The sequence below is a fragment of the Tympanuchus pallidicinctus genome, unplaced genomic scaffold, assembly GCF_026119805.1.
Source record: "Tympanuchus pallidicinctus isolate F22 unplaced genomic scaffold, pur_lepc_1.0 scaffold14, whole genome shotgun sequence".
Classification (NCBI taxonomy): Eukaryota; Metazoa; Chordata; class Aves; order Galliformes; family Phasianidae; genus Tympanuchus; species Tympanuchus pallidicinctus.
Genome location: NW_026294659.1, coordinates 8,837,567 through 8,849,809, shown reverse-complemented (window position 1 = coordinate 8,849,809; position 12,243 = coordinate 8,837,567). Strand labels below are relative to the sequence as shown.

Sequence of the window (12,243 nt, the reverse complement as noted above, 5' to 3'; positions counted from 1 at the left end):
CCACTTGGACACTGAGCCATTGACTGCAACTTTTAGCTTTCCTAATCTGATCTCTGGCTATTCAGACTACTTCTTTGTAGTCCTCCCAGGTAACTTGTTTTTGCTTCCACTTCCCATAGACTTTAGACCAAAGTAAGTCCACGATCTTTGGTGATCTGCAGAGGCCTCCTGGCATTCTTGCCCACTTTCCTCTTTCTCAGGATGCACTACTTCTGGACTTGGAGGAGATGGTCCTTGAAAGTTGACTGGCTTTCCTAGGCCCTTTTTCCCTTTATCCCCTGTCACCCTGCCATGCAGTTCCCTGAAGAGTTCAAAGTCTGCCCTTCTGAAGTCCAGAGTAGCAAGCTTCCTGCAAACCCTCTTTGACCCCCTAAGGATCTTGAACTCCACCATTTCGTAATCACTGCAGCCAAGGTTGCCCATGAACTTATTGTTCATTAGCTTCTCCTTGTTGGTGAGGACAAGGTCCAGCATAGCAGGACCTATTACCTTGTTTCCTTGGCACAAAGAAGTACTTAAAAGAGAAAGATTCTCCTTCAAATTGTTGTTCAACACATTCAGCTTTGAATGCTCATTCCTGTTTTGAAGATACTGAGATTCTTGACCCGATGACTGCTCTACAGTATGCTCATGGCACCAATATAGATATATATTTCTCCCAGGTTTCAGTTTTTTGGTTTTTGTTTTGCTTGAGGGAGAACAGTTTTGTCCTTCCCCATCTTTCACAGATTTACATGAAATTTTTGCAAGTTTTAATCAGTACTTTTATGACTTTTCCTCTGTTGACCAATTGCAGCGGGGGGGGGGAATTTGCAAGGGGAGAGTAAAATTCCAAGAAAATTTGTTTTTCCAAAAATAGTTGGTGTTTGAATTTTTCTTTTCAGTCATGACCTCATCAAGTTTTCTAAGCTTTGCAGTCTTCTTCTGTTGTGATGGACTGCCAAGGATAGACGCATCAAGAATCTTTAGTGTCTTGTAGACCACGTTCTTTTTCCTGACAAATCAATCTATTGAATGGAAAAAAAATGTGGAAAGTTTATTATTCTGCAACAAGATAACACAATTATAGTGTTCTCTGTGTTTAATGCAGGGTTGACTTGATAGTGACAGAGATTACTGATTCCTATTCAGTTACTGTTCCTGGATCTTCCACACCAATTAGTTGTAGTTTAAAGGGCACTATTAAATTTGGAGTCATACAGTATACATGTAGGTAACCAGAAATTAAGATGAGGCTTGAAAATGCGTATATATGTAAACATTGTAGTCTTGACTTAATTGTGGTTCATAAAAGCCCAATAACATTTTGTGCTAGCTAATATATTGTGTACGTGAAATCTGTAGTTTATTTTACAGTTATGTTAGAAATATTACATGTTGAGCCATTCACAATTCTTTTCTGTGTATATTTTGGGTCTTCATTGCTTGTTTTTTTTTTTTGAGTTTTAGTTAATTGATAAGTTCATTTTTTGCTCATTCTTAAATTGATGAAATGGTGCTTTTTGATGCTGATGTCTTTTGGCTTCCATTTGGTTAATAAAAGTGGGTTATTATGTAGATAGTGGCATATTTGTGGCTAACTTTGCCTGTACATTTTCAGAAACAGGTGTGTATACATTTGGACTTGGACAGCATGGGCAGCTGGGACATGGCACTTTACTTTTTAAAACTTCTGTACCAAAGTCTGTGAAACACTTGAGGAAACGTAAAATACATAACGTTACATGTGGGGAGAGTCACACTGCTGTAATAGCAGGTATGTAAGTGAAAAAATTCTGAAATGCGTGCTTAGTTTCTCTGAACTGTTGAAGTATTTTTGAAGTATGCATTATAAAATGTATGTTTGAAGTATATATTATAAAACAAGGAGTAGAAGAAGGCATACACGGAGTTATTAGTTGTAAAGGTTAACTAAGATAGTGACAAAGCCAGAATCAGTTTAAGGGATTGCTGCATAGTTCTGTATATGATATCTCCTGGGGAACTGTGTCCTCATAACCACATCTTGTGAACAAGTAGTCTTGTTTAGAAGCTTTTGTTTTGCTGCACAGTTTCAGTGTTACCGTTTCTTATTTTTTTTTTCTTTTCATAATTGTCTAGACTAACTCTAATCTTAGACAGTCCTTTGTCTGAAAGTATGCATATTTTTAGAGTATATTCATCTGTTGGGAATCTAAAAATAATTGTTCAGTTTTTTCTTTTGGGAGAGAAACATTCCTTACTTTCTTGGCCTGTTACTTTGTGATGTTTTTATGTTTTTGTCCTATTGAATCTCTGTTTTTAATAACATCCTTTTTTCCACATACAGAAAATGGCCTCATGTTTACTTTTGGAGATGGGCGACATGGAAAGTTAGGCCTTGGAGAAGAGAATTTTGCAAATCAGTTTGATCCTGCTCTGTGTTCTAATTTTTTGAGTTTCACGGTCCTTCTGGTAAAACTTTTTACATGCTTCACAAACATCAAAATGTTTGTATTCTTACAGAATATTATTAACAAGAGCTGAAATCTCATTATAAAATGTTTTTTCCTACAACTTTGAACCAGTATTTAACCTAGAGAAGTGAAGGCTTGGAGGTAATTTTATCAATGCCTAAAAATATCTGACAGGAAGGTGCATAAGAAGAAGTAACCAGACCATTAGGTGGTGCCCAGTTGCATAACAAGGGCACAAGGAGGCTCTATCTGACCATCCAGAAACACTTCAGTGCTGTGTGATTAACAGAGCACTGGCACAGGTTGCTCAGAGATGTTGTAGAGTCTCTTTCTTGGAGATTTTCAAAAGCTGCCTGGATGTGGTCCTGGACAGTAATTTGCTCTGGATGTCACTGTAGTTATCTGTTGCTTGCATTTGACTTGCAGCAAAATAATTTGCTACAATTGTTTGAAAATCAGTGGAAATAGCTTTGCTTTCTTCTGTTTCATAGAATGGTAGAATCGCTCAGGTTGGAAAAGACCTTAAAGATCATCGAGTCCAACCACAACCTGACCATACTGCCCGAACTCGAACAACCCTCTGCTAAATCATGTCCCTGAGCACCACATCCAAACGGTTTGTGAACACGTCCAGGATGGTGACTCAGCCACCTCTCTGGCATGCCTATTCCAGTGCTTAAACGCCCTTTCTGTAAAGAAGTTTTTCCTGATATCCAACCTAAACTTAGCCTGGAGCAACTTGAGGTATTTTCCCTTGTCCTGTCACCAGTGAGAAGAGACCAACCCCGCTCTTGCTGTAAGCACCTTTCAGATATTGGGAGAGAAAAATAAGGTCTCCCCTCAGCCTCCTCTTCCCCAGTCTAAACAGCCCCAGTTCCTTCAGTCTGTTCTCATAGGGCACAAGCCATTGCCCTTCACAAGCCTTGTTGCCTGCCCTTCTTCGGACCTGCTCCAGCACCTTAATGTCCTTTCTGTACTGAGGTGCCCAAAACTGAACACAATACTTGAGGTGAGGCCTCACCAATGCTGAGAACAGAGGCAGGATGACTTCCCTAGTCCTGCTCACCGCACCATTCCTGACACAAGCCAGGATGCCATCGGCCTTCTTGGCCTCCTGAGCACACTGCTGGCTCACATTCAGCCAATTGTCCATCAGTACCCCAAGGTCCCTTTCCATCAGGCAGCTTTCCAGCCACTTCTCCCCAAGCCTATAGGGTTACCTGGGGTTGTTGTGGCCAGAATGCAGGACCTGACAATTGGCCCTATTGAAACTCATACAGTTAACTTTGGCCCACTGATCCAGCAATCCAGTTTCTATGGTTTCCTAGCCTCATCATATGTTGTGTTGAATGCAAATAGATTTAATTTAAATAAGGAGAAATAAACATAGATTATTAGTCATTAGGAATAGTAATTATGTACTCTTATTTAAAGTCAGGAGAAATTAGATTTGAAGTAACTTAGCATCTCTTATTTTTGATTCTGTGTTCTTGTAATCTATGTCACTGGTGACGATGGTAAGAAAATAAAATCCTTGTGTTGATACTTGCAAATGAAGTAACTGAATTTTATTTTGTGCTCTAGGTTGCTTGCGGTGGTTGTCACATGCTGGTTTTTGCTACTCCAAGACCAAAAGAATCTGAAGAAATACTCTTAGAAGACTTATATGAGAGCCGTCTGATTTCTACCGTCTCTAAAATGAGCGGAGATTCACTAGTAACCAACACATTACAATTAACATCAGCACGAATACGACGTCGAGAGAGGGTAAATTCAGAGCTGTTGAGAGTTGCTTTTTACGGGAAACACTTTTTAAACTGAAGTGATAGCAAACACCTGCATAAATATGTCTCATTAAAATAAGAGTATAATGTTAATTTGCAGAAAGAATGAGTATTCACCCTCTTCCCAAAATTGAAGGGAGTAAAAGAATAGGTATTTGCCAGATTTCGGTTGTTTATGTGTATGAGAAAGGCTTACATTTATTCTAAAATACCATCTATTCCTTTGCATTTTTCAAAATATCTTAGAAATGTAAAAAGTAAATAAATAGGAAAAAATAAGAACCTCTGAAGCCTTGAATTGCTTGAGCAAGTTTCTAGCTTAGTAGTAGTTCTGTAGTTTTGTAAATGTAAATTATAACTTTTTCTTCTTTGTCTATATTCTAAGACTGCTTAAAATTATTCTGTAAAATCCATTTGAAATATCCCTTCATATACCTCTCCAGTTTTTAGGACTATAAATAATCAAAATGTTCAAGAAATCAGTATATATTTGTTTATACAAAGGTACAGTGTTGTATCATTAACCAAAGGAAAGCACTGCTGTCAAGTATGGGAGGTTACTTATGTTTATTTTTTCAACTCTTATCCTCAGAATTTTCTCAATGTGTTTTTTAATCTTCTAAAGGAACGGTCCCCAGAACAGATTATTCAGATGGCACGAACTCTGCCTCCACTGGGAGAATGCTTCTTAAAATCTTCACTGCACGTGACTAGTAACACCAGTCCAGTACGTTTTTCTACAATAAATATTCCTGAATCTGAGCCTGTGAAAGAGAGACATCATGAAGAAGGTGATTTGTCTCCAGGTTTTGCTGTTATTTTCTGAGAGCTGTGTAGTTTGGCTTTGCTTAAGCATAAATGAATGCTCAGTTTGAACACAAAAGAAGGTTCTGGCTCAGCCTTAACTCATAGGCATGTATCAGAATGAGAACATAGAAGTTGAGAAGCACATAAAAGAAATGGCTTAAACTTGGATCATGTTTGGAAAGCATGCTTAAAGATTTATAAGTTTAATTGAAAGAGAAAACAATGGCTAAATTATACTTACGTTTCCTCAGTCCTATAGAAATACAACTGCATAAAATACTGTGAAATCAATAGCCACTTTCTCTGCTTTCATTAAGAAAAAGAATTACAGAGGAAAAAGTGATTGGGAAACTAAATCTTAAAGACTCAGGAATGCCTAATAGAGACCTTGAGTAAGAAAAGAGGTCTACTAATTCCTATAAGAGCTTTCTTCTTCCTTTGGAAATGCAAAAGTACTTGTTTGCTCTCTGATATTGAAGATAATCAGGATTCAGAGTATCCAATCATATGACGAAATCTGGACAACAGTGATATTGGGCTGGACTTGTGCACAAGTTCTCTAGTACTGTTCTGGACTTACCTGAGATCCATACCATGTGTGATTTCCTGGAAGGAGGAATGCTGAAGACTGCAGTATGCAGTGTTTCCATGTAAAAATTAGTTCAGATTCATTGGACAGCCAAATTCAATTTGAAAGTTATTAATTCAGCCAGAATTAAGGTGATCATTTGTAGAGCTGCTAGTATGTCCATGTTGGTTCCAGGTTAAACGTGGTGAAAATTGAATTGTCTTCAGAGTGCTCTGAGATCTGAAACCTCGGGGTTTGTCTCATATGAAACCTAGTGAACTTGACATGAATCTGAAAATGTTGTAGGCACATCTTTATGTTACTGCATTGGAGTTACTAAATTTGGTATCTCCATCCATTACACAGGTAATATGCAATGTAGAGAATATGACTGCAGATAATTTAGTCTAATTGTTCCACTAGTGTTAAAGAGATCATTAAAAAAATAAAGGCAGAAAAAGCTTTGTCCCATGTAACATTTGTGCTTCAAAAGCCTGCAAAAAATTATCAGTACACTGACACTAGGTTTTTGAGCTACATCTAATTTTGATACTGATAAAAATTAGGTGAAAGTGTTCTTGCTGTGTTTTAGACTGGGAGAAATAGGAATCTCCAAACTTCAGCCTGATGTCAGTAAAACAGGGATAATATAATCTCTTTTACAAGAGTGGGGTATGCTGCTTGGTATGTATCGTTTACTTAAATGCTAATTGTTTGCATTTACCTTAAAGAAAAGAAGCATCAAAAAGATGAACCTGCTGAAAGCTCTCCAGAAGGTTCAGATGCTGAAAATAATGACAGAAACCTTGGAGATACAACTGACATCTTAAATATGGTAAGATATTCTACTAAGTAATCTACAACTTAGTTGATCTTGTGCATGGGGAGAACAAAGCAGCTAAGTCATGTTTCAGGTTCTAGTGAAGAATGTTTATCTAGCCTTAAACTTCATATTTGACATCAAATGTATTGACATAGTTTATAAATGAATGTGTTTCTTGACACTGATGGAGATACAGAGAAACCTTTCAAAATGTTATCCTCCATCTTTTCAGTTGAAATAATGTGAAGTTTAAAGTTACTATATATAAGTAGCATATATTATTTATTTAATTAGCAATTTAATAGGTATTATATGTATTGAAAAATATTTTTGTTCTCCAATGAAAAAGTATTTTCAGAATGTTGAAATGATGTTGTTATGCAGCCTTTTGTAGTTTGTTATATCCATTCTTTAACAAAGATTTCACTCTTTGCAGACACATATGATGAGATTGAACTCCAGTGACCAGTCCTTAAAATTATCACCAATTCAAAAACAAAAGGTATCGTAACTAATTACGTATACATATGCTTATACTGATGCTTAAAAGATCTGTAATTCTTGTATGACCTGTGAACTTCATTGTTTTCCTTTGAGTTTTAACAAACACTAGGCAAATTTTACAGGCCCCTCTTGCTGATGTTTGAGTTTTCCATGATGTAAAATTCTAAGAGGCTAACTGAAGTGAGAGCGGATTTGTGCAGACACATACAGCTTGCAGTGCCAGCATTATCTGATATGACAGAGTATAATAATCTGCCAGTCTAAGAAAACTATTATGATCTTGTCATTCACTTAATAATTTCTGGTAGTTACCTATATGTTTGTTGTTTTAATAACAAAACTATTTTAATTGATGTTTGGGACAAAGTATAAGTAAAGATTTTATTTACAGAAAATCAGCAGAGTATATTTAAAGGAGCAATAATGCTAGTCTTTGTTATAAAATTAGAATACTTTTGAATTACTATCCTGTTTCACTTTTAAAATGATACCAATCTTCCAGCATTTTGGTATATTTCATTACCCTTTCATTCTATATTAAAAAACAAACAAGCATTTTGAAGAATTTTCTAAGTAAATGCAAGTTTTAAAGCAGAAAGTCAACAGATTCTCAAAATGTTTAGAAAAAGCATAACAGTGAGTGTATCAGAAGATATCCCAAGTAGAGGATGGTGTAATAGAACTTTAGCTTTTTCCTCTGTTCACACTGCCTCCTTCACACATAGCATGTACTCTAGCTGTGATCACTGCTAGAGTTCTTACATTCACTTTGAATGCTTGCATAGTGAAAAAAGAGCATAGATTTGCGATCAAAAGCATGTTGCATTCTTCTAATATGTGTACTTCTAAATCCATTTCATTTATAATACTCCACCTTTTATACTATCTTTTAGTTACATCACATAAACTGTTTCTTTTCTTGTTCAGTTGTTTCTGTAGTATTTTCTTTTGCTGTCGCTTGTTCTTAATGCTTTCCTTCTTTCTTTTTAATTTTCTGCTTCTCATGTGGAATAGAAGAACAATAAAAATCTGAAACTGAAAAGAGATGGTAAAGGTGGGCTGAAAACTGTTGATTTTGATTTCATGCATAAAGGATCAGAATTAGATTCTGGTTCCTTACGAAAGCAATCTTCACTTTCAAAGTTGCCAGAACAGAATGCAGATTTAGAGAACAGTGATGATTTTGTAGGGAAGTCCACGGCCAAAAAAAATACAAGGGAAAGTAAATCTCAGCATACACAAAGTGTTAGTACTTCAAAAAGTGGTGTTCAACACGTTAGCAGGGACAAATGCAGATTAGGTAAAAGGGAAAAAGAATATTCAGAAAATCCTGAAATTATCAGGGAGGGAATAACATATGGTTTTCCTAATGAAAAAATAAATGATTCAGATAAAAAGTTAAAAGTTGTTAGGTCTAAGCAATCCCTTAAAATTGATGTACTTCCATCTGCATCCAATAATCAGCCCCATAATGGTTCATTAATTGTAGAAGAATGCAATCTTGTTAAAAAGCAAGAAAGTCAAGAAGCAGTAGAAAGTGGAAACAAAATAAAGAATGCTGTTGAAAAATCTAATGCATGTGAAAGAGGGAAACAAAGTATTGAAAAACAGAGGGAGTTTAAAAAAAAGGACCCATTATTTAAACAAATAGCTGTAACTACATCATCGTCTTCAAGTGAAGAAAATAGTAATGATATTGCAAAATATGTTCTTAAAAGTAGGGAAAATGAAGGGTACTGCTATGAATACAGAGAGATCCAGAAGTCAGTAAAAACAGAAAATGTAAAAGATCTGGAATTAGAAAAAGAAGGCAGTGAGATTGAAGGGATGCAAGCTACAAACAATGAAAAAGAATATGTAGAAGCCACTGATATAAGAAGCCTGAATGAGGAAGAGACATATTCTGAAGCTAAATTTGATGAAGACAGACAGTTAGGAACAAAAAACGATGAGGAATCTAATGAGGAGCAGGAGAGCGAAGACAATGAAGAAGATGAAAGCGAAAAAGAAAATGGCTGTCAACTGAATGAAACAGTTGACAGTGAAGTTGAACTAGAGGAGGAGGGTGAAGAGGCTGAGGTTGAAAAAGATATGGACAAAATCATTTCAGCAGAAAGTGATGAAGACGAAGAGGGAAAAGATGATGAAGGAAATGAACGAGATGAATCGCCAGTTGAAAGAGATGGTGAAAATGGGGATGCAGAAGAGGTTGAAGTGAGTCATGAAAAACATGTCACAGCTCAAGGAGATGAAGAAGGCAGATTGATAGATGAAGCAGAAATACAGAGTGAAGAAGAAAAAGAGGATATTGAAGAAGAGGAGGAGCATGTAAAAGAGAAACAAACTGAAAAGGAAGAGGAGGAACAGGATAAAAGTGAAGGAAGAGATGAGAGTGAAGAAGGAGATGAAAATATAGAGGAGGAGGAACAAAAAGGGGTTGAGACAGAACAAGAAGGAAAAGATGGAACGGAAAGTGAAGAAGAAGAAGAAGAAGAAAGGGAGACTGAAGGAGATGGTGGAGAGGAGTTAGAAGAAGCCTTGTCAGGGAGGGAAGAAGAAGAGAGATCCCAAGAAGAATGGGAGGAGGAAGATGGAAATAAGAGGGCTAAGGAGATGAGGGAGGATGGAGTAGAAGAGGAAGAAGAGGGGGAGGATGAACGAGAAGAGCAAAGAGAAGAAGAAGAAGAGGAGGCAGAGGAAGGAGGAGAGATAGAAACTGAAGAGAAGGGAGAAGAAGATGAAAACAAGGAAGAGGAGGAGGGAGGAAATGAAGAAGAGGAAGGAGAAGAAGATGATGAAGAAGAAGAGGGAGAAGAGATGGAAGAAGATGAGGGAGAAGGAGTGGAAGAACAGGAAGTAGAACTAGAAGAAGAGAATGAAGAAGGAGTAGAAGAAGAGGAAGAGGAAGTTGAGGGGAATGAGGGAGAGGGAGCTGAGGAAGAAGAGGGAGCTGAGGAGGTAGAAGGAGAGGAAGAGGAAGAAGAGAAAAGAGAACAGGAAGAAGAGGAAGAAGGACGGGAAGAGGAGGAAGAAGTAGAGGAAGGGGAAGAAGGAGGAGATGAAGAGGATGAGGGTCAGGAGGAAGAAGAGGAGGATGGAAAGGGAGAAGAAGGAGAGGAAGAAGAAGAAAAAACAAAAGATGAAAGAAGAATTGTTAATAATAAGCTTCCACAAAAGAAAAGCAAAACCAGGAAACCAGGAAGGACAGAAAGTTCTGCTGTACCAAACAGCTCCAAACAAAAAATGAAGTCAAAACAGCGCATAGCAAATGGTTTGCATAATTCAGAACAGTTTTGGAACAATGTGCTGCCTCATTACTTAACACTGAAATAGCATAGACTAGTGGAGATTCATTTTGAGTCTACTCAGGAAAATCTGAAACTACAGCAAATTGATTTTTAAATGTATCCAAAAGTTTGTTATACATATATTTTAAGTGCCTATTGAAAAAGAAGATGCGTGGATTTGAGAAGCTTTCATGAGATAAATCATATTCTTTGTTGATAAAATCATTTAAACAGTCATCTTTATCGTATTTGACACAGATTTAAAAGAACTACTAAGGAGGCAGGGTGTGTTTGCCTGCAATTATAACTTCATGCTAATAACATGAATTATACATTGTAACAGTTTAATCTTTGCATCTGAATCAGATTTCCTGAGGTAATACATGAATTTTAGTTGCAGCTTACTTGTTAATGTGCCTGATTTGAAAAAGATGTCAGTAAATCATTAAGGATACGTAATTTAAAATTTTGGTATCACTCCATTTTCATTTCCCCTACTTTTCTTCTGTTCATATATAGGTAGGATGTTTGTTCAAATACTCAGCATAAGTTAGAGGACAAGTTGCCAAGTATAGATGGGATCAGTAGATGAGAGGAAAATGGAAATGTAAGCCTGGGCAAAAGGTGGCTTGGGCTTTTCCAAAGGCCTTAAAGGTTGACTTTATATTTTGGTGACAGCACATAATTATGTGCATAAAAGCTGAACATAAACCTCAGAATTTTGTCTACATTGCATTATAATGAGAATACATTCTCTTTAGTGATGATTTTTATTTGCTACTTTTTATGATTTGACATAATTAAGAATTTGAAAATATACACCTGGTAAACATTATTTACTTGTGTATACTCTGCAATACAGAAAAGACTCAATAGCTGCCTACAAAAGACTAAAATATATTAGTCACCTAAGTCTAAGGTTCTCAAGGAGGGAATTATATTTTGTTGCAGAGTGAATTACGTATGAGATTTCAGGATCAAAGCTTAAGCTTCTCCTCATTAGAGGAGGTTTGTGTTTTCCCTTCCTTCCTGAAAGTCACATGTGACAGAAAGAAGGTACTATAACAAACCAGGGAAGTAAATGGAATAGTAGCAAAAGTGGCACAGAACTCTAAATTATTTTTTAAAAGGGGAAAGTATGCTAATACTTACACACAAACAAATCTTGAAAGATATTTTTGGTGCTGCATTATTGTTATTAGAGTCTGAACCAGCAAAAGAAGGGATATGAACTCTTGTCATTCAGCATTATTAGTTAAGTACTATGCTAATGGTTGGTCTGAGGAAATTTTGTAAACATCTTAATATTCACTAATTCACTGCAAGAATTGTTATTTAAACATTATTTAAAATGGATACTGGAGAAGGAAAACAAAAATGAGTAAATGCCACTCAATAAAAATGTTAACAGAATCAATACTTATGTTGAGATTATGAAACATTTTTAATGTTGTAAGATATTAACATTAAACTATCTTTGGCACAATGTCTCCAGAATTTATTTTCTAAGAAGACATTGGTAGATCAATGCTTTGCTAGTGCATTCTAGTTCAGTTCAATCCTTCCTGTCTGAATCACCCTTTCCATATACCATGTTTGAAGGTAAGATCAATTTCAGTTGCATGCTGTATGTAATAACTAAAATAAAAATAGTTAGTCCAGTGACTTTATTTTGTCCCTGTGAAATTAATTTCAACCTTTATAACTTTCTGGAATACATTGTCTTGATGTCGGTATGGATGGGTAGGTCTTGAGAAAAAAGGTAAGTATTCCCCTCTGTCATAATATCATTATACTTTAATGGTTAAATGCACTCCCCAAGACAGCTCGCTCTTACAATGGAGTCCTTAGTTCTTCTGTAGACGTCCTGCTTTATCACTGAAGTACTGTGAAATCGTTTACATCTAAAACTAAGAGTTAAACTGTGTTATTTTACCTTTCTTAAGAAACATTAGGATGTTACTGTGACTAAACTTGGAGCAATAGTGGAAAGTATTTTTGTAGGTCTAAAATTGTGTTTCTTGGAATAATCTAC

The 12,243-nt window shown here is 36.3% G+C and overlaps 1 protein-coding gene across 1 annotated transcript in view; it reads left to right on the top strand.

Moving 5' to 3' along the window:
* Positions 1-11,972, top strand: part of RPGR (retinitis pigmentosa GTPase regulator) — a 41,918-nt gene extending 29,946 nt beyond the window's left edge. The window contains 8 exon segments of the mRNA XM_052674320.1: positions 1,601-1,756; positions 2,309-2,433; positions 4,020-4,202; positions 4,845-5,010; positions 6,326-6,429; positions 6,854-6,919; positions 7,545-7,592; positions 7,936-11,972. Coding sequence (XP_052530280.1) covers positions 1,601-1,756; positions 2,309-2,433; positions 4,020-4,202; positions 4,845-5,010; positions 6,326-6,429; positions 6,854-6,919; positions 7,545-7,592; positions 7,936-10,254 — 3,167 coding nt within the window. The 3' untranslated portion in view covers positions 10,255-11,972.
* The last annotated feature ends 271 nt before the right edge of the window (positions 11,973-12,243 follow it).